The 23,318-nt window shown below is 45.3% G+C and overlaps 1 protein-coding gene across 2 annotated transcripts in view; it reads right to left on the minus strand.

The window, feature by feature from the left end:
• Window positions 1-3,439: 3,439 nt before the first annotated feature.
• The window catches only part of ZFPM1 (zinc finger protein, FOG family member 1), a 438,530-nt gene continuing 418,651 nt past the window's right edge, over window positions 3,440-23,318 (minus strand). For both annotated transcript variants that reach the window (XM_069636098.1, XM_069636091.1), the window contains one exon: window positions 3,440-14,023. In XM_069636098.1, the coding sequence (XP_069492199.1) occupies window positions 11,547-14,023 (2,477 nt within the window). In that variant the 3' untranslated portion in view covers window positions 3,440-11,546. The remainder of the gene's footprint in view (window positions 14,024-23,318) is intronic.

The following is a 23,318-nucleotide window of genomic DNA, read 5'->3' on the forward strand; positions in this document are numbered from 1 at the left end:
GTGGTCCAACTAAAGTAACAAGACCACCACAGAATGAAGGTGAAAGAAGTTGAAGCATAGAGAGTGGACCCGTGGCCCCTGGCTAAGCCGGTGAAGAGTTCCCAGGGAGAAGGTAACTGGAACAAGTGCAAGTCTGGGAGGAGGGGGGCTGGGAAGACTCAAGACTGTAAATCATGAATAACTAGATTAAGTAGTGAAGCACTTGGTCTCACAATTCCCTGGGCAGTTAGACAAGAGTATGGTGCTGGGGAGTTCAAGAGGGACTCAGGGAGAATCTGTGTCGTCCCAGTGGGGGCAGGATAAAGAATATTAAAAATGTTAAATGGGTTTTAACTTCCTTCAAGAAACTACAAGTTTTGTTGAAAATTAAAAGGAACATTGGGGAACCAGCTAGGAGAAGGGAGTCATTCTCCTAGCCCCATGAGGATCCCGTAGAACTGTGTTTGTGATGAGAAGCTTGGAACTTTAATGGAACTTTTACTTTGAGAAGACTTAACGTCTTTGAGGCACTTTGCATCCAGGAGAAGGAAGTCATTCTCCTGGGTCACAATCGGAACCCGAACTTTACTATTGTTTATTGTAGTGATAGGGATAGCGTAGGAACTTTTTGACTGAGACAGTGCCTTTTGATTTGCACTGACTTCCTGACAAGCACCTGAGTTTCTTTAGTTTAGGTAGGGAAACCCCACTAGAGTTAAGGACAGATGGCACCACTTGGTCAATCTCTTAATTCCTTGTCACCACAACACATGTACCCCCATGATTGCGAGTTTTCCGGGAAAAGGATTTACCCCCATTTTGGATTGAGAACTGGAAACCGAGACCTTTTGTTGAATCCAGAGACTTCTGAAATTGATATTTAGTTGAGACTTCTGCTTTATTCCTTCTTAGATCAGCCTTGGTTAAATCCACTCTTCTCAAGCTACCCTGCCCTTGAGTAAGGAAAGAGGGTAGGTGAGGAAGGGCATAGGATTTGGGAGGTGTGAAATTCATTTGACCCAAAGTGAAATTCCTTCAATAAAGAACATTTATTCTCATGTATTTTCATGCCATTACCAGAGTCTGTCTGGGGTTCATCACTCCCATCTGCCTTGGCAACGTGTCACTCCCCACCTCATTGTCCCATCTCAGACAACACCTGCTATAGCTGTGGGCATCTGGCACTACTATAAGGAGATACACCATTTTCGTCTGAGCCATGGACCGGAGAACTAATATCCTCGTCCTGTAAGAAGTGGCTGTCCTCTTTCTACTACAACCTTTTCTTCCAAATAAAAATCTCTACCCAGCTTCATGATGTCAAACAATGGACAAACACAATAAACACAAGTAAATGACAAGGCCAAACAAAGGGATTCACACAAGACTCACACAGACAAGTGGAAAGGGTTCTTGGATACACAAAAGGAGGCCGGAAAAACAAATAGAAGGATCCGCTGGTTCAAACATACATGGGAAGGAAGTTTACATTTCACAAAAAATCAGGCCTAATAGGAGAAACGCAAAGCCAAATGGGGCAAGACATACAAAAGGAAAAAGGGATTGGTTTGTTTTTAAAACATTTTGGAGGGCCACAAAGAAGAAAAGGGTCCAGTAGAAGGACGGACAGGGAAAACTTGTTTTGATGATGAGGAGTAAAATAGAAAAATGTCAGAGCAGGCATAATACATACAGAAAAAGACAAAAAAGACAATTGTGGTTAAATAGTGGCCAGAAAGCACATCCAGCTATGCACATGGACTGGCAGAAATGGACCACTGAACTCCTTCAAAGTCCACCAAAACGCCTCTAAAACACAGGTTGTTGGTTTGCCCTATACCCTCCTCCACTTACAGCCTAACAAATCCCACAAAGAGCTGCACCCTTTATAGCGTTGGCACACTGAAAAGACACCCATCCCTCCCTAAACTCGCTTGTGGGTTTGGGTGTTTGTCACCGGCGAGTCTCCTGAGATCTGAGTGGCTGCACTAAATCCCACTCTAAGGTTTTGGTTTGACCGGAGAGTATGGTTGGTTGAGCAGGCACTTCCAGAAGGAGGCAGGGAATGGATGCATAATGCAAGCTATGATTTCATTTTTCTTGGGAGGGCAGCCATGTTGGAGATAGGTAAGTGAGCCAAGACCCCATGCACAACATAAAATTGGAAATAGGCACCTAGAACAGTGGCATATATTCCACTTCGAAATTGAGGGACATTTTAGACAACTTGAGCATGGATCTCGTTGGGAATCTGTTGTCACTAGGAACCCACAGGTGTAATAGAATCCCTTTTGATATCTATCCATTTACAATTCCATATGTTGCTAATGGCTTCGAATGAAAGCCACATACAAAGTATGTGCATTTTACGACAATTAAACATACTCTTGTGCAAGTTTGAGCAAGAGGACTCACTCATATCCGAAGGCTAAATATTCTGTGTCCACAAAATGTAGTGAGGGCCTCTCTTTACGATTCAAAACTCTCATACATTAAAAAAATAGATTATTTTGTAGAACTGCCTGCTATAGCGCCCATTTTACGGCACTTTGACACTCATTACAAGTATGAGGGCGCGGGAAAAAATGTGCAGTAATGGAATTATCGCCACTTTTCCCGCTCTGCCATATTACAGGTATGGTCCTGGAATTGAGGATTTACCTCCAGCAAAACGCTGGAGGTAAATCCTCCAACTCTGCTGAAAAATTGGCAAAATCTGCAGAGTTACTGCGGCAGAAATTCCTGCCACAGTAATTCGCCCAAAAAAGCCCCATACAGTCCTATGGAATCGAAAAAAATTGGGGTTTTACACCGCCACTAGTAATCCAGCGATAATTCTGCCGGACCAAGTGGCGGATACATTAATTCAGTTTGGTGGTATCTGGGTGGATTTACCGCCCAGGTACCACCAAACTGGTAAGGAGGCCCTTTGTATGTTGCACTAGCTGTTTGCTTTAGGCAGACCTCTGCATTTCAATTAGGGAATAACGGAACATTGCGGCATGGGCTAGCAGCGGAAAGGACACATTTGCATGCAATAAGAGGACATGCACTAGGAAGGACACATTCATTTTGATTGGGCGATTTATGATGTTACAGATTTATAGAAATTGTACTGACCTGTCTATAGCAAGGCTGCATGTTGGTTTTCTATCTTAAAGCACCCTGAGCCAAACCAGAGGTTCGATACACACTACACCCAGACAAAAACATCACACACTATTTTCACAAACATAGGAAAATGGCATGGCATTAAAAGTCTTCCACACTGGCGAAGAGTTTCCTTTCATCATTCCAAAAGAGATTTCAACTGGCAACATTTGCCGCTAATTGACATGCACATATTTATAAACTTTAGGCTCTGCTTCTAGCCTTTTAAATAACCTCTATAATCCTATATACTGAACATTCTGTGGAACTGCTACAAAACATTAAAAAACACTTAAAAACGACACCCATATTTTCTATACACAAGTATTTCTTTATTTACACAATTTTTACACACGTTTTCCAAACGGGGTGTGTGCTTCATATTTTTCAGTGCTGTTGACATGTTCATATATAATATAGGACAATGGAACTTCTTCCAGTTTGCATCTTTTACTGTACAAAACCACATAACTATATGTTTGAGGGCTTGAGGGTAAAATAGCCTGAGGTTTCTCCCTTCTTCAGCTCATTGACGCCCATAGGACTAGAAAGGAGAAGAAAGGCCATGACGAGCACAGACCGGGAGGGATATAGCAGATGGCTCGGGGCACCTGCACAAAACAGTCAATATTTGTCCAAAAACGGAAGGAATTGATCATAATCATATTTTCCCCTTAGTCGTTTCCTTCCGCCTGACTGCGAGGGTCTGAAGATTCATATCTCTCACTCTTCCGTCCCCACGTGTATTCCCTTATGGAACCATGCTCACTTTCCCAAATAATGCACGTCTTCTGATTTGCCAACCACTCCAAAGAACATCTCTAAACATTTGAAACTCTGGTAGAAGCATTTGCCTCAAAACATAATTAAAAAGCATTTAGAAGAATGGATTTTGATGATCAACAAAGTAAACATCCCGCTTTTTTACAGAGCACTTAGAACTGTGGTATTGTCACCTTTCAAAGCGCCTCAAAATTGGTTGACGGAAAAGTACAGTTGGGAACAGGGAATTCAAATTCCAATGACTCACAAATTTGGTTAGGCGTGGGAGCTGGGATTATAAATCATGTCTACTGCTTCAGTGGTTTTCAACTTAGGTTTTATGTGGAAATCGTGACTGGAATGTGAAAATCCGGAATCTCAAATGATAGATTAAAAATGGAAGAGTGAAGGGTTCATAAATAGAGAATAAATTGACACGCATCTTCATTTTAAGATTCAACTTTTTATTTTTTCAAATTCAAGATTTTGTAATTTCTGCATCTCTGTTTTGACTTTCTCAGCATTCCATATATGTTGATGTTTTGCGTTTTTACCATTTGAAAACCAGAAGGCATCTTATCCCGTTTAGCAGCTACAAAAAAGCCAAATAGTGGTATAACAATTCCAGAGGTGCCCTATTGCAGAGTGGCTGTGCAGACGCGAGTACACGTTCTTCATGTCACAGGCATATGTCATTCTTTCCGGTCATCCTCATTCCACTGCCTTGTTTTCAAGGGGATTTTTCTTTTCCAATTTCTCGCCATAACTTTTGTAAGGCTACTTCTAAACCAGAGCCACCCTTACTTTATCAATTGATAGAAGTAAGTGAAAGTTGCATGTTCACAAAGGATTAAAACATAGAAGCGGGAGGTACACACTTCATGTGGAAAATTGGCTGTTCCATGCAAAACAGGGGTTGCTCTTTAGAGAAAAGTAATACAGTTCTCTGCAAAAATAATGGGGGCAGGGGGATCTAATTTGAAACCACCAAGCGAAGAAAGAAATTCTATAATTTTCAATGGTGACATTGCCACTCCCTTATACAAGGTTTGAAAAATGCTGAAGTCATACCATACTGGGCACATTAACATTACATTCTTGCAAAACGGTGATCCTAATTTTTAAACGCTGAGATGAAATTCTGTGCAAATGAGTGGTCACAAATGCTGTTTGATCCAAAATAAAAGCAATTTATATGAACGCAAAGTTGTGTTTAAGTGATCCTCCTCCAGTTTTTGCAAGTTAAGTTATTGTGACTGATAAGCAAGCAGAATTCATTGAGTATTTGAAATGCTTTTTTAAGAGATGTGATATTTGCTTTTTGTGCGTTACTGGTGTACTTTTCTGTTGATCCTCCACTTCTCATAAATCCAAAGAAGCACCAGCAGCTATACTTCCACATCCAAGTCATCCTGAAAAACCATGGCTTACAAACTAATGGTGGGTAAACTAACCCGCTCAAACGTAAGAACCTGAAAATTTGGCCAGGCCTCCAAACAAAGGAATGCAGGATTTTACATGGAAAGTTCACTGCAGACAAACTGAACTTGTTCTTGTTAAAGGAAGTGCTATATTGCACTGGGAAATGCAATTTAATCCTTAACCTAAAGAATTTTTATAATGACAACTTTTTAAAAATTATTAATAATTTTGATATTTTAACTAAAAAATGAACAATTCCTGAAAACGGTCTGCAACATTTTAAAGAGTGTATTGTTTGATCAAAAGAAAAAGGTACATATATCACTTATAACATTTTAAAAGGCGTGGCTTTGAGTTATACATGTAATATATGTGCTTTGTAAAATTTGAGATTGCAGAATTTAAAAAACCAAATGTATATTTCTGTTTAAAAAGTGCTTGGTTGTTACAAAATGTAAAAAGGTACAGAGTCTGTAATAACAAACATGTCCTAATGATTTTAAAAGTTAAACAGTGTTTATACATTTTAATAACAGGATTTATTTATTTGGTATTTATAAAGCGCACTAAACCCATAGGCATCAAGGCGCTGGTTAAAGACATAAGATAAAACAGTGAAGCATTACTCAACAAAACAATATGTAATGAACGAAATTGCATTAGCCAGGTATGCGTAAAGTTCAGGTGCGTTGTGACTGGAGGTTGTCTCTTGTTTACAAGTCTTGTGAGAAGAGTCATGTATTAAGACCCTTGCAGAAGGCCCAGAAGAATGTTCCGATCTTAAAGTAAGTGGGAGGGTATTCCAATTCTTGGCAGCAACGACCAGGAGGCTGAGGCCTCCAGATCTTTGAAGTCTAAATCTAGGTGAATAAGGGTAGAACGGGTCAGTCTGGCGGGTTGAACTTGCATGCTAAGAAGTTTCAAACCTTTTAAACTTTTAAAAAGTGTGCGATAGAAAATCCCAAACGTTATCTCTAACTTTTTAATACACCAGTATACCTTTTTTAAATGTTACAAGATAAAGTTTTTTTTTAATGTGATAAAGATGAAAACGTATTAAAGACGTGTATAATTTGTTTTATCAAATAAGCCAAACTTTTAATAAACATGTTGCAATAGTGGTCGTTTTTAATAAAGACTGACAGTCACTTCAAAACCCCTAAATACATTTTTAACTGATAGGTTTAGGAATTTTTTTCCTGTGGAAAGTATCAAGTCCGCCTGTTGTGGCAAGATTTTCCTCAATTATCCCAGTGTGGAATCAAAGTATCGGTGTAGGATGGTTTGCTTCTGTATCGTCCACACTTGTGTTTGTGGGTGGTCATGGCCATTAAAGGCCCGCCAGCCCAAGCAAAAGTAATGCTGACAACTGTCCGCAAACTGGTGTGAACGCCATCAACACCCCCATACTTGTGGCCTGGCTGCAAATAGTGCGAAGATTTCTTCAAAAAGGAAAGCTGTTCCCCTTGATGAAAGGACATGTGTATTTGTGTACCCCTTCAAGAACGGGAAGCTTTCCCCTGTTCAAGTTACCTGCATAGAGGCAAATGGGTCTTGGGAGTGAGTCCCATGTTACTCTCTATGGCGGCTTTGCCAGCGGGGAAGATGTGGGTGGAAGTAGCATGCATGTGTGGTTAGGGATGGGAGGGAGGGTCAGGGTTTACTGGAGAGTGTGGTTAGGGAGTGGGAGGGAGGGTCAAGGTTTACTGGAGAGTGTGGTTAGGGAGTGGGAGGGAGGGTCAAGGTTTACTGGAGAGTGGGTGGTTGAGGTTGACTGGGACGTGGATGAAAATGGCCTTTGCAGTGCAGGGGAGCCAGCAGCCCCCGTCCTCCAAATGCAGGCTCTGATTGAGCCTTCACACCTGGACTAAGAGGCAGCGGACTGGCTCGCTCCCCTGCACCAGGCGCCAGAGGCGTTGCTAGGGGGGGGGCTAAAGGGGCTATAGCCCCTGGTCTTTTGGTTGTAGCCCCGGATAGAATCTCAGGAGCTACAGCCAAAAGGCTAGCTAGCCCCCAGTCCCAACAGTTCCGACATCAGTGTAGCCCCGGGTCTTTTCCAGACCTAGCAACACCCCTGCCAGGCGCTAAAAAGAATCCAAAATGGACATACATTAAGAATTTAGTCAAACAGTTGATCCAGTCACAGCCTCTCTAAAAACTCTGGTTTCGCAACATTATCTCTTCACAAACTGTGAATCTGTGATCCCGGGTTTAGGTCTTGGAGGTTTAGCCCAAACCTGCAGAAGGAGTGTGCCGTTGTGGGAAGACTGGTCCACCTTAACTAGCTCCCAATATCCTTTAAATGGAATATTGCTAAGTTGTGAGATGATTGGGTCCCTTTGCCCAGCCGCTCCACCACCCCAGCAGTGCATTTTATTTTGCCGCAAGGATATACCTTCCAATTGATAAACTCTCCAGATACAAAACTGTTTGTCGCGACTCTCACCAAGGCCAAACCCAGTGTGTGGCGCATCAGTGCACACACACTAAGAATGAACATGAGGCCAAATGTCCTGGTGACGGAATTAGACCAACAAGGTGTGTTTGTGTGTCCATCTACAGCTTTGTAAATCGAATAGTCTCTCTCCGGAAGGAATACTCCTCATAGCTTCTTTGTGAATCAGTGATCATATATAGAGAAGACAATGACACCCGTGAGTGAGGTAAGATTTGACCGCCACAATGGCTTTCAAACACCTAAAGGCAGTAAGGAAAATAGGCTTCTTCCAGTGTTTCAAAACTCTCCCAGAAATGCAAATGAAATCGCACAGCAGACGTCTTGCATTAGGAAACAGCCAAGCAAGTCAGCAGCGCTGTATCCTCCCCACTGGCCCATGTCTATTATCCCAGCGGTGCCACACCGCCAGAAATGTGCAGCCAGTGCGTCTCCGTGGCACCTCTGCTTGACAATGGAGATGAAGACGCAAGGACATTTTGGGAGGCTGAGACTGTTTTGGAGTAATCCCGACCCGGTTTAAGGGTAACTCGAGAGTTTAACAGGACATGGACGGTCTCCTCTTGAGAGAGAGTGAGAGTTCTATGTGATGTGGTTGCGGCAAAGATCCCAAGACCCGAAAAGACATTTTGTTTGCACTTTTCAATGCATTTACATGTGGGGGGAGACTGGACACCAGAGTGAGTTGTCATTTTAGTCAACACTTTGGTGACCGTATCAAATGGTGAATGGTGACGGTGTCAATGTTTCATTGTGAATTTGATATTGAGCGGGCCATTTTAAGACGGGGCACCTTTGCATAGTCAGTGCAGCTCACATGCAAGACAGCGGTGTGAAAAATAAGACAAGTGCTTTAACTTTGTGTTCTAATTTGTACAGTGAAAGGTGGGGAAACGCTGTGTTGCAATCCCAAAGCCAGGTAAGAGACGAGGAGAGAGCGTGAATCTAAATTCTGATCGGTAAGGATACCAACTCCCTTAGACACAGTGGCCGCGTGTGTAGTGGAGCCGAGGACAACGAAAACCCCAGATCATGTAAGCGGGATTAATGGAGTGTATGTGGATGAACATTTTCAATAAATTGCTATAGAGACGAGTGACAAGAAACTACTTTATTCACAAAAGAGGGTAAATAATTAAGTGCTGTACAAAAAGGGGGCAAATGTCTTTAGATACCCCTCCCTGCTCGGTCAGCATCCACTACCGCATTCTGATATTCGGCGCAAGAGGCGGAGAGGTCTGCACGCTGGGGCAGTGGTAGGCATACCTGTGGCCCTGGAATGAAAAGGTTGGAGTAGACTCAGTCGCATGTCTTGTGCACCAGCTCACATGCTCCCCAGCTTTTCGGGCAAAATTGGGGCAAGGGCTTATGGGTTAACCAGTTAGACTCCATCAGGGTGCAAGCCCGAGTGACGTCTTTGGAACTCTTCTGATATCCATACTCTGTACCCACCCACCCAACTATGCCTAAAAAACACCAAGAACCTCTAACATCCAAGACCCGGCATTTGGCGCCTGAACTGAAAGGGCAGTGGGAGAAATCGGGGAGATCTCTTCTAGCGTTAAGAAAATAAATAATTCGCCCAGGGTGCTTTTTATTAAACGAAATATGTTTCATTTGCCAAATAGCAATGACGTGGAAACCATTACTTTCTTATAGTAACCCTAGATTTATTTTAAAAAAAAGAATGCCTATTTTTTGTTTGCAAAAATAAATATGGCTGCTTCTTGGGCCGGCCTTGCCCTGTATCTGGAATGAGATGTATTTGAATTCACATGGTTGTGGACGGGGAGGGAATGATGGAGTGGATGAGCGATATTCCTGCAGTCTCCACTAACAAACTCTACCAGGAGTAAGTGCTCTTTACAGCTTGGTTTTGTCCAGGTTCTCGTGTGTCTGTAGGAGGAGGCCTTCATTAAGTCCAGGTCAAGCCAGAAACATGATCACTGTGGCCCTTTCGAAGATCGACATGACAAGAGGCCAAAATTCTACAAAGAAAAATCTAAATTCTTTCCATAAAAAGTAACAGAAAATCCAACCGCTTCATTAATCTACATCTAAATGATCTCTGCAAATGTTATGGCTTGAGCGGGAGAAGAGGGAGGGTCCTCCATTGCAGCTGTGGATGAAAAAAGTCAACTTTTCAGGGCTAAGTGTTGCCGCGGACTGGCCACTGGGGTTGAGCCAGAGCAAGCGACATGGCAGACAGTGTGTGTGTCTTGTGCACAACTCAGGCCAAATCCATGCAGGCCCCTCAGAAGGACTCCTGACATTTGGGTGCAAGCATGCAAGCACGCCCTATTCCATTAGGGTGATGCCTGCCCAGTATGTCTTCTTGGCTTATCCTGGATTTCCCAATTATAAATCCAGAACTACAAATCCCAGAATGACAGGCGTTTCTCGAATGGAATGAATCATGTAGGCATACATGTGGGTGGGCTGGTTGGTTTACCAAAAGTCAAACCTGCATCTTTGAAAAAAGCCCTCAATGTCACACCCTCACCGGTATCCCCCACACCCAGACACCCCCTTATGTGAATTGTAATATACAATTGATGTAGTGGTAGTTTCTAGTAAATTGCCTGCTTTTAAGCTGCCCCACTTTTGCAGATAAGGGAACTGAGCCACAGGGCCATTAAAGATATTTGCCTAGGATCACACAATTAGGTCCTTTGTGGACGTTAGGCGCATAGATCGCTAGCCTTCTGGTTGGTTCCACAGGGATGACTTCGCCAATAAGCCACACATCTTAGCGCCCCTTTAAAGGAATCAGTTCCCCCAAAAAAAGCCACATCTACTTTGGGTTTTACTCAACTGTCCTAGTAAAATCTTGTCTGGGCAGGAGATACAAACAACCAAGGCAGCACACCAACCATCCACTCACACAACAGAACGAATAGCTGCTAGGTTATGTTATTATGGTTTTATACTGTGCCACATCACCGCTACAGTAATTTCTGAGCGCCTAGGTTTGTCCATTCAGTTGGGTACTGTGACCCCCCCCCCACCCCCACCTGGGAAATCAAGACATTAGTCTGCTGAGGGGGGGAGGAAAGAGTAAATAAGGGGAAGATAAAGAGGATGGGAAGATGCCAGCGATAAATTCTTGCCAGCATTGATGTCACACGGCAAATCAGCGGTAACCCCAGCAAGGAATCCGGGGTCTCCTGTTGGCAAAAGCTCAAAGCAAATCCACATGTACAGTTGAATGGGAGATCAGACACTTTGCAAACCCATGAATTGCATCGCGTTCGTTCTTATCCTCTCAGCTTGCAGGTCTTTCACATACAAATATTACAATGGGGACCCTATACTTGCATTTGCCTTCATAAATATAGCTAAAAAATAATTTATTAGAGAACAGTGTTTTTGGATCCCTTTGTAACGCTGACCCTAAAACATAGGAAAGCGTCCACACTTTCCACGTTAGTGTGTGACCTGCTTTTTGTGCTTCATTTTCGGGGGTCTGCTATCAACACGTCCCCTGTTTGCGACACCAAGTGCATATTCAACACGCCTCAAATTCGAGTGTCCTTTTCAGTCAATTAAAATCCCCCCACCCCCAAATGCGCCATATTTCAGTTTCTTTGGAGCGCTGCCAGCCAGTTCTGTTGCATAAACCCCATTTGGGGAGCAGGCAGCCTCCAAAGCGCTGTAAACGGTGCGCGTGCTCCGTACAAGGGCAGAGGGCCTTGAAAACGACCAATACGACATCCATATGTCCACACTCTGTCCAAATATGGCTGCCCACGTAGTGTAAGATGGCGGACACGGCTGGTCATTTGACGTGCTCGGCTGCGTGGGAGGAGCAGTAGTACTTCTTGTGTGCTATAAAAGTGGACAAGCTGCTAAACCGGATGTTGCACAGGCGGCAGAACCTGTGATTGCTGTTGGGTAGAGGGGTTAGCAGAGTTTTGGGGGTCTGTACGGACTTGTCTGTATGCATAGGTGGGGTGGGCGTCTTCAAGCATGCCTCTCTCTGAGCTTCGGATGCGGGTGACATGTTCAACGGAAGAGTGGGGGAAGAGGGCAGCAAAGGGCGGGGGGTGCTGTTCTGTAGAGGGCTTCCATTGCAGGAGGAGACTGGGGTGGTCTCTTTGCCATTCTGCGTGTCCCCTCTGCAGAGCGAGCCTGGCTGCTTTGCAGAGAAGGCTGCTCTTCCTGTGGGGCCTGTTGTTCTGCTCTCTGTGGCATCGCTAGCCTGTGTCCTGTTGGCTGACATGTCATCCATGAAATTGACCTGTATGGCATGCCCCGTGGCTGGCTTGGCTACCAACAATCCATGGACATGTTTATAATGCTCGATCAGATCACCTTTAATGGGCCCATTGAGTGGGCAGTAGGGACAAATGGCTGCCGGGATGCAGGCTGGGCTTGGGACACCTTTACCTATTCCTTCATAGCGTGCAACAGAGTCCATCTCAGCAGTGCGTGCATAGGCAGCGGTGAGGCTAACAGGCTTGGCAGAAACAGACAATGTACCTGGGCTTAGTGACAGCCGTTTTTCTGCCTTAACCTTCCCCAAAACCATATTTTCTCCACCAGCATCGAGGCTCCCGGTCACATTGCTGGCACCATGCATGCTCACACCGGCTGCCCTGGGACTCTTCATTTTCTGAAGTTGTTGTTGAATTGCTGTTGCGGGGCAGTAGTATTTCTTGTGTGCCAAGTAGCTCTCCAAGCTGTTGAAGCTGACTCGGCAGGCTGTGCATTCGTGGTAGTCGGTCAGAGACGCCAAAGCTGTGGTCGGTAACATTTCGACTTGGAGACGGGGCTTCTTGCTCAGGTCAATTGGGCCTTCGAGATCAGGACTCGAGCTCGGAGAGGGGGTGGCAGCTTGTTTTGTCACCGTGATCAAGCCTGGGAGCATAGAGAGCCCATCAGAGCGAGCAGCCCCAGACAGAGAGTCCACGGAACTAGAAGCAGTCAAGTTTCCCACCTGGGCCAGCGTAACCTGCGAAGGTGACACCGCTGACAACTGGGGGGCTGGCAGTGGGGCAGGATTCGCAGGAGCATGAATCTCGTACAACTTCCGGCGTTTCCTCGTTCGCACAGCTTGTGGGACGAATGGCATCCTGTTTGCATTGGCCCTTCGCGAAGGAGGATCATGACGTGAAGCACAGTAGTAGCGCTTGTGCACCATATACGTCTCGTGACGGCTAAATCTAATGTTGCAAGCCTCACAGACCGTTTTGGTGGGGTCCTCTTCCTGGTCGTCCACAGAGCTGCCGGGGCTCTGGCTGTCATCGCTCATCCTGCTGGTGCTGTCTCCTTCAGAAGATGTGTCCTTCACATTGGCTTCCTCAGATTTGACCTCCGCCAGTTTGTTTTCCAGGGCGGGTGCATTGGCCTCAGCCTGAACATCCCTCGGTGAACCACAGCCTGCTGTGGCTGTGGCAGAAGTAGGTTGGGAGCTAATATTAGGCATTGGCGTGGTGGTCATCTTGGCTGTTGTGGCTTTAAGCTTTCGAACACTTGGTGGACTGTCGTCTGGCATATGCCGGCCAGAGCAGTAGAGGCGCTTGTGCACATAATAGTTATTAATATTGTTAAAGGTGATTTCACATTCAAAACAGGTGGCCCCTTTCTGAACAGGTGCCCCGGCATACAACGTTGGCACTCCACCAATGCCCTGTTTGAGGCGGCTATGCACCAACTCTGACATCTTAGCCAGGATTTCAGAGGCTTGGGGAACAACGGCAGCCTCGTGTCCGAAAATGTATTGAGGCAAGAACACTGCTCCTCCAGTGGATAATATGCTTTGCTCGCTGTTGTGGGCTGGTGCAGGCACTGGGCTGGAGCCCGGGGTTGGACTGACTGCTTCCATCTTGACTTTGATCCTCTCCTCGCGTGGAGGGGATGGACTCTGGGAAGTAGAACCAGCATTTGACTTCATTGAGGCGCGCCGGTCTAGCTGGTCACATGCAGGGTGGGTCATGCCACAGTGGCTCTGGTCTGGCTCCTCTTTTATCCTTACCTCCAGAGCGGTCTCATTACTGGTGGATCCGGGGCTGTCGACGGGCGAATGGGACTCTCCATTTTCCAACTGTTCCTGACACAGCCTGTTCAAGGTAGGTTCAGGGCTGGGTGGCGGCACAGGCGAATGGACAACTTTAGAAGGCCCTGGATTTACGGTAGACGTTGCACACTGTGGCACATGCACCAGTGCATGCTGCTGAAGAGTTGGAAGACTGTCGGCAACAAATCCACATAGGCTGCACTTTACTGTTGATGATGGGTTCATTGCACTCGTACCTGCAGTGGGAGAAAGAAAAACAAATGAGCGGTTTGCATTCCCGACTCTGCATACTTATTTTCATATAACATTAAACAGCCAAAAGTTCTAGATTGTCATTTTCCCCCCTACACTTGTTGTGAGAATTGATACCATCAACACAGCCTACTTCGCAATATGCTACCTGATTTCATTTATTCACTCACCACCACAATGCTGAATATAGACGGGTTGCTATTAAGTGGGCAAATCCTGGGGTTAAGACCAAAGAGTCATGAAACGGACACCCTCACAAGGGGTAAACACCACCCGGGGACTTACCATTCATTCAGTTCCTTTTTTTCACGCAAGCATTTCCAGGATATTATGATTACACCTTTTCCCAAAACATTCCCAACAGACGGAAATTCCGTTTTTCCAACGCAATCCAGGCAAATCATGATCTCACCTTTACTCAAAGCATTCCACGGAGTATATCCTTCCCCAAAACCTTACTTGGGGTTCTAATAATATCGCTTTTCTTGAAGCACTGCCAGTGGATAGTACACTTGCCTTTTTCCAGAAACATTCTTATTTTATGAATCGCTCTTACTTAAGAAATGTTCCCCAACTGCTAATTGCTTCTCCTCATAAAGCAGTGCAAGGCCACAAAAAGTTCCCATTTTCACAAACGTGTGTATTGCATTTGAGCATGAACCGAGCACAGGCATAATGGCGCACTTCGAGACATGTATCATATCATTTTCCCATGTAAATCCCCATGCAAGAATCTTTACTTCCCCATGGCATTGTGAGGGTTATGATAAAACTCTTCTTTGTGCAAGATATTTCTAGGGTAAGCTAAATCCTCCTTTTTCCAAAGCATTCCCTGGGCATTACAATATACATTTGCCCAGCTAATTCCCATGGTATGATGAAATCTTCTATTATCAAAGAACTCCAAAAGTATTCTTACTTATACATTCCTCAGCTCATTCCCATTTCATAGAAATGCAAATGTCACTGTGATAGTCTGCCTACTCCTAAGCCCCTCTCTGCACTTCCTATAGGAATCTAAGCAAACAAATGAGACTCAAAGTCCTATATTTGATCTCATAATTTTTCCCTTTTCCTTTTCTATCGTACAAATCGTTTCCCAGCCCAGTGCTAACCTTCGGTCTCAAAAAGGCTGAGAGTATCATATGTGTCCCATAAAGGGCCCAAAGTCCCTCAGGGTAAAGGTATACCATGTACGCGGTTCGCTAAATGAGAACCCTTCCACTGAATATGGAAGAAGGTAATGACCCCAGGCCTGGATGTGAGGAAGCGCTGCTTCCAATATGGCTTCTGATAGCAATTCCCTTCCTCTGTGGCAAAGGAAACCAGCTTCCATCTACCACAATAGGGGCTTAGCCCGACCGACTTAGCGAGACTGGCCCTCTCTAAAGCCTCAAAACTCTCCGCCCATAGGGAAGCTCTACTTTCCTATGGCATATTTAGACCAGTGATGAGGTGCACAGGAACCAGGAGGCTCATTAGCTAATAACCTGTGACCTGCAGCAGCTAAAAGCAAAGCCCATGCCACCCTTCCATGCTGTCCCCTTTTAAGGAGCCATCTTACTTATTTGCTTTGCATTGCTGGAGACCACCTGCACCACTGACATTGAAGCTGCACATCTTCTAGAGTAAATGGGTTCACATCATCCCTCGCTGCTGAAGTACAGTCACCTGTATCATCCTAATCTTCCGTCTGGGACGACTTTCTGCAGCTGGTCTCAAAGGAGAACAACTTCAAAAGATCTGCTGGCATTTTGCCTAACCAAATCTGAGAGCCAGAAGCGAGGGCTGGGAATAGAAAATGTTTCTTGACCACAAGGAACAGTCGACCTTGTTGGCAGGACAAAAGGACTCAAACTCTGTTACTTTGGGATTTAAACTCTGTTACTTTAGTCTAACGTTGGTCAGCTGATGCTCACAAGGATAAAAACAGCCAGGAACCAGGAGGAATCCTAAACACTTGAGCCAGTATGTAGTCTACCCCATCTAATGAAACCCGATCAGCATTAGGCCCATCTCCTGGTTACCAATCAGCCAAGGAATGGCACCAAGAATGCTTTCTGAGAGGGCCCTTCATTGCAGTTCCACTGAGAGTGATCCAATGTCTCCCTTGGCAACCTTCATTTGGAACACAGATAATTGAACCCAACACTGGCAAACAGTTTAAAATTTGCAAGGCCTTCGCCAATCCTCAAATTCTCAAATTCGCCCCTGCCATCCCTGACCCTGTGTACTTCTCTGGCCTCCCACTTCCTAACCAAAACTCAGGACATCCTGTCCTCACTCTCCTCTACTACGCTCCCTCCTCCTTCCCCAGCTCTCAGGCCCCCTTTCCCCCCCTTCCCTCTCCCCTACCCTCCTATTTCTTGCCCATAGCATCAGATGAGGTATCTAGACAAGTCCTCTCTGTGAAAGTCTCCTCCAAACAGGAGCTTCCCCTGCTCCACCTGAACTATCAAGGACAACATTGCCTCCTTTGCGCCAGTCTTGGCTGATTTCTGTAGTGACTCATTTGCCGCTGGCTCCTTCCGGCTACCCCTCATGCACTCCCTTGTGCATCCTCTCCACAAAAATCCCTCTGACAACCCCTCCTGCCTGGCTAACTACCGCCCCATCTCCATTACCCCCTTCCTGGGCAAACCCCTGGAGAAGCTGGTCATCTCCCAAGTGATCCAACACACCAAATCTGTTGGTTGTCTCCACTACCACCAGTTTGGCTTCAGAGCTACCAGAGGCACAGAAACTGCTCTACTGAACACCCATGAAGACTTGCTCTCAAATCTCTATTCCAACTCTCGTTCCGTTCTTATCCTTCTAGATCTGTCCTCTGCCTTCGACACGGTCAACAACAAATCGGCTCCATGACACACTTGGCATCACAGGCCTGGCATTGGACCGTTTGATCTCCTTCCTCTCCAGCCGACCTTCCCAGGTTGAACTGGGCCCTTTTCTCTCGACTATCACACTCTCGACCTGCGGCGTCCCTAAAGGCTCTATTGTCTCGCCGTGGCTCTTAAACATCTACCTTGCCCCTCTGGCCCACCTGCTCTCCTCCTCTTCTCTTCACTTCCAGTGTAATGCAGATGACACGCAGCTCTCCTTCAAGTTTCCCTCTACTGCCTCCTCTTCCTCCTCCCTTTCTGCCTTAATGCCAATAAGACTGACATCCTTCTCTTTGGGACCCCCATCTCCCTCCTTCCTTCCAAACCTCTGGCCGCCCTCTATGGGTCCCATCTCCTCAACCTCTTGTAAAACAAAAAAACCTTGGTCTCATCTTTGACTCCTCTCTCTCCTCACATCGCGGACCTTCCCAAAAAGGCCCACTTTCAGCTGCACCTCCTCGGGGGCATTTTCCCTTTCTTCACCTTCCCCCAGAAACTCAATGTCGGCAGAGCACTGGTGCTCTCTAGGCTGCAATACTCCCAATCTCCCTTTATCCTCCCTTTGCCCCCTTCAACTAATCGTGAATCGGACTTATCCTTGGCCTCAAGCACAGGGACTGCATTGCTTCGGCCCTAAAATCTCTCCACTGGCTCCCGATTCCTGCTTGGATCAAGTTCAAGGCCCTCTGAAACGTCCACAAGGCTTTCTGGGGCCTGGGACCCTGCAACATCTAACTCTCTCTCCCTAAATACCTCCCTGCTAGAGCCCTTCGGTCCTCTAGCTCTAACTCTTTGCAGAACAAACGCTTCTCCAAGCAGAGAGTGGAGGGGAGCTCTCTCTCCTCTGCAGGAGCCTCCCTCTGGAATGGTCTCCCTTCCCCTCTCATGCTTGAGCCGGATCTCCTTAAGTTCTGGAAGCTTCTCAAGACCCTCCTTTTCTCCTCTTCCTTCCCTCTGCCCCACCGCTGCCAACACCCCTGTCTGCTACGGTGACTGGCTCCCTGGGTCTACAGGGTACCAGCCTCCCCCGCCCAATCCACCCCCGCCTCGCACTTAGCCTGTGGACACTCACCCCCTGCAATCCCTGGCACTTGCCATCCTGACCTCCCCTTAGCACTTGTCTAGCCCTCGTAGCACTCTTCCACCCCCTGGGCTAGCCCCTGTGGCCTATCCCCCATGGGCCTCCCACCTCTGCTTTTCAATTGCACGCTCTCCTCTTTACCCTGCACTTTCCTACCCACCCTAGCACTTCGCATTCAGGCAGACCTGCACCCCCCTCTCCGTCACACTTCTTGTTACTGCACTTGCAGGATCTGAATGTCACAAGACCTAGTAGGACCGTTATTGTTATTTTCTCCCTTGCCCCGGCCCACCCATTTTTTGTCTTGTGGCACCTGGAAACACCATTTGTTGTATTGGCATATTACAAATATCCAATAAATAAACATCCACTGTATCAATGCAGTTGACCCTGATTAACTTAAGTGGCTACCAAACGCCTCGACATAAACACTTAGTACTTATTTTGAGTATACTTGCCATTTACAATATCTAAAGATGCATCCAATTGCAAGGAGATTTGCCTTAGCATTTACTGTGCATAATGAGGGAACAAGTGTATTCTACCAAAATATTTTACTTGCTAAGGAACACAGCAGATATATGAAGTGGGAATGCAATTGCATTCTCCAATCTTGCTCAGCTGTTAAAAATGACTAGTGAGGGAGGAGCGGGGTCTCGACGGATCCCGGCTTCCCTGCATTTTATGACGCTGCAAAAATATTTGATTTGGTGGGCAGAGAGTTGCTCTACGGATTAGTGAATAAGTGGAGATTGTTTTATTTTTAGGCGAGTGTACGTTTAGAGGTATTATGTTAAGTGCGACAAAAGTTCCCGGTGATCGAAATTAGAATGTGAGATATGAGAAATTGCTAGAAGCTGCTGAAATTGCATAAATATACTGTGTGGCATATTCATTAACCCTCCACATGCACCAATATCCGATGTTGCTTGTGCTTCCTAGGGGGCTGAACCTACCCTTGCAAGTCTGGGTTACCTGCGTGAGGGAACACATTTTTATTCTTTGAACAATTCATGAGAGTTATTATAGCTTTCATGCCCTGGCTGGGGAGTGGACATCGGTTTTAATGGCCGTCCAGCCCAAGCTTTGGTAGGCCAGAGCTAATCGAGGGCCTCAGCTCGGGCTGTGGGCCGTTAAAGCCCATGTCCCCCTGCCCCATTAGGGGCGTGCAAGCGATTCACACCGCAGGATTTACCGGAGCGCGGATAGTTTTCTTTTTTTTTTTTTCATCAGAAGAGAGATTAGCTCTGCGCAAGCCCATATCCCTTCAGAGAAAAAAAAAATGGCTGCCGCATTGAAAGGGAAAAGGAACTAGCTACCTTTTCGGATGACGGCAGCCATGGAAAACATGTTCCGAAATGGCCACCACGATCATCCGAAAAGGGAATTAGAATTAGTCCCCTTTCTATTTCAATGGCGGCCAGATGGGAGGAGATCAGGGACTGGAGCGCAAGGCTCTGGTCCCGCAGGTAACTTGGGTTAGGGGATGAGCGGGTGACATTGGATGATTTGGGGTTGTGGGGAGCCTCTTCTTGTTGCCTACCCACATTAGAAGGAAAAAAAAATGAATAAAAGACAGCACCACCAGGGGAAGGGCCTCGGGTGGCTGGGACAGAGGGCGAGAATTGTGTATTCTCGCTCGCTGATTCAGCCCCCTGATTGGATAAGCACCATTCCCCAGGTGTGAATTAGCAATTAATCAACACTAAAAAATACCCCAAGAATCAGGATTTTCTTCAGAAAATGAGTCATAGGGTGGATTTCCTTAGAAAGATCTCTGGAATGAGCGCCTCCACGTCTGCATAGTATAGAGGGTGGAATTCAAAACTATTGATCCTATAATTGAGTGCACAGCCCTTAACCAAAGAAATTGTCTCTTCTCCCATCAAACGTGTGACCAGCAGTTGGCTTAGTAAAACAGACTCTCCTTCCAGGTGCATACAAACATTTGGCTATTGCACACTCACAGCTCACTCCTAAGGGACTCTCTTCCTCCTCATCTTTGTTTAGAGAGTGTCTTTAGCAAAAACCAGATGAGTCTTGAGACCTACGCTTCATAAAGCGTACAACTTTGGCGAGGTTTAATATTCACCAAGACACAGTTTCTGAAGAAGCCAAACAAATAATTCCTAAAAAAATGAAATAGGTTGTTTAATCCAGGAAGCCTTGACTGGGATATAGGACTTGTTAAGAGCGATTCATATCCACCTCAAACCCACTAACTAACCCCTCCCAACCCCCTTCCTTTTCAAATCCACCAGAGCACCTGGAGACCATGAAAGTGGCAGCGGTGCGCTGTAAACATCACAATAACACAACATATAGTAGAGTACGTTGCTGCTGTTGTGATTTTTGTTTTTCTAATGGGGTCCCGGGAAAATGTTCACTGCCAAAAACAATTTGCATTAATATACTCCCTAGACTTAATCGATGGAATCTCTAAAAAAAAACAGTAGGGAGGCATGACATATGGTGAAATGGAAGCCAATGTCATGTATAGGTTGTGTAGTTGTATGTATATTGGCAGGGTATATTTTTGAAGATCAACTTATAACGGGGAAAAATATCATGTCGACAATAAAAAATATATTTGGAAATGGTTATAATTGGGAAGGTGTGTTTGATAGTTACTCTGAAGCTTTCTTAAATAAGGCAATCGGATTTGCCAGGCTACTGCTATTTAGAGTCCAGGTTGACAGATCCCATCTGCTTAAGGAGCGACCTCCTGACCAAGGGAAGTGTTTTCTAGAGGGATGCGAATTTTTATTAGGCAAAGATGTGATCGCCAATTCTAGGAAGGTTGGGGCCTGTGGACTAGTCGAGAGGGTCGACATGCACTCATTGCCCCCGCTACTGAACTTCGCCACCAGTGGGGTCCATTTACCAAAATGCGAGGGGTAGGGGAAGAGCTATCACACAAACTAAGGACATTGCAGGTAGTGGGGTCACATAATACTTGACCAAGTTCAAGTGGCATTGTATTTTTAACCACCATTTATTTCAGAAACAATGCTAAAGGATGGAAGAAAAATCAGCATGAAGTATAATCAGTCTTACTTTAAACAGATAAGAAGTCAGATTGACTAAATCACAGGGGTTGCACAGAGTCCACAGGGGTATCAACCAGCAACATATGGATAGTAATAGCTACTCCCAGCTACCCCCCAAATGATGCCCACGTTGGTCACAGAGCACTTCACCACTGTTGGCACTGTATAAAACGACACACTTGGTGCTTAGTATTAAACAAGCGCTTACATGTTGCCACTAACGGGATATGCAATACACTGGTACTAGGTCTTTCGATTCCCAACTACTTATATTCAGGTGTGTCACATGGGGCTCCCAGGTCTCCATTTGACTGATTTTACACATAAATACAGATGGAAATGAAACGGAAAAATGCAGGGTTGCATGTGTCGCGATTAGCTCATGAAATTGTAAATTTGCCTTAAACTATGCAAAGTAACACAAATGTGAGGCTGACAAAGGTATTTCCCTGCTTTGTTTTTAATGTGAAAATGGATCTTGGCTTGATGTGCCAGAGCTTCCTATTACAGGCATCAAAGACCTACATTTTAAATTTGAATAAAAGAGGAAAGCACAAGTTGCAACTTTATTTTACTCGGTAAATATTACGGTGGTTTAATACAGATAAAACGACAAACAAAATATGGAAACTTACAATGTGAATTTTGGCAGAATAAATACCATACAACTGGGAGCCTTTGATAAATTATGTGCACTTTAAAGCCAGAATATAATAATGTATTTAAATAAGGTATTTCTTATATAGCGCTACACGCCCATAGGTCTCAGAGCACTCAAATAACAGAAGACATCATTATCCCACAGAGGGGTACTCATTTTATCGACTTCAGAAGGATGAAAGGCTCAGTTGACCCTGCCAGAATTCGAACCTGCCACAGCAGGCTGAACGCAGATATCACTTAGCTCACTGTGCTCTCTGACCGGCTATATATATATATATATATATATATATATATATATATATATATATATATGATACATTACTCACCGTAATCGTATTTCTGATGCTTGTATCTGCTTAGATTCACATGCTGTGCATAGGCCGACATCTAGTGGAAGCTGCAGAGTATTACAGTTTGTTTTTCGAAACTCGAAAATGGGCGTCGACACAGGGCGTGCCAGTAATACTATCCCTAGTGTGACGTCCACTGTACCCATGATCCCTCACGCGGCTAGGACCCTCAGATTGTATTTTTTCTGACATGAGGTAGCATGAGGAGTAGCGCGAGTACAGATAATCCAAGCAGATAGATAGATAAGACTACAAGCATCCATGCGCCTTCTCTCAGAGGGGAGGAAGGGTGTGTCGCATGTGAATCTAAGCAGATACAAGCATCAGAAATACGATTACGGTGAGTAATGCATCTCTTCTGAGGCTTGTTGAATCTGCTTAGATCACATGCTGTGCATAGATTAGCGAGCAGTGTTAGAAGAAGGAGGTGGGATGTGAGAAGGGGCATGAGCAAATAAATGTCTTAAAACCGCTTGTCCCACTTGAGTATCTGTCTTGGAATGGGTGTCAATGCAGTAGTGCTGAGTAAAAGTGTGAATAGAGATCCAAGTAGCTGCTTTGCAAATGGTGTCAAAGGGTACATTTGCAATGAAAGCCAGAGTGGCCCCAATGCCTCAGCTGGATACAGTTAACAATTGACTTAGAGATGGCACCTTTGGAGACGCAATCTCCCTCTCTGCCTGTAGCTATGGAGACAAACAGCAGATCTGTTTTCCTTAGCGGTCTGGTCTTGTTTACATAGTAGAGGACCGCCCTACGCACATCTGGGGTGTGTAGTTTCACCTCAGCCGAGCTTTGTGGGTCTTGGAAGAAAGCCGGAAGCTCGATGGACTGGTTCACGTGGAATTTAGAAATAAACTTAGGTGAGAACCTAGGGCGTGTACGTAAAACCAGTTTATCTTTATGAACTGTAAAGAATGGATCCTGCACTGACATAGCCTGAATTTCACTGACCCTTCTTATAGATGTTATTGCTACTAAGAAGGCCGTTTTATAAGTCAGGTGTTTGAGACTGCTTTTATGCATAGGTTTGAATGGGGGGCCCATGAGTTTAGATAGCACCACGTTAAGGTCCCATCCTGGTGGTGAGTTTGAAATAGGAGGGTGAACTCTCTTTACTCCTTCCATGAAAGCTTTAACCACTGGTATCTTCCACCACGACACCTTGTTATGGGATGTGGTGTATACTGACAGCGCTGCCAGGTGTACCTTCAGTGAGTTAAATACCAGTCCTGCATCCAGCAGGGGGAGCA

The sequence above is a fragment of the Ambystoma mexicanum genome, chromosome 1q (assembly GCF_040938575.1).
Source record: "Ambystoma mexicanum isolate Mex_15411 chromosome 1q, UKY_AmexF1_1, whole genome shotgun sequence".
NCBI lineage: Eukaryota > Metazoa > Chordata > Amphibia > Caudata > Ambystomatidae > Ambystoma > Ambystoma mexicanum.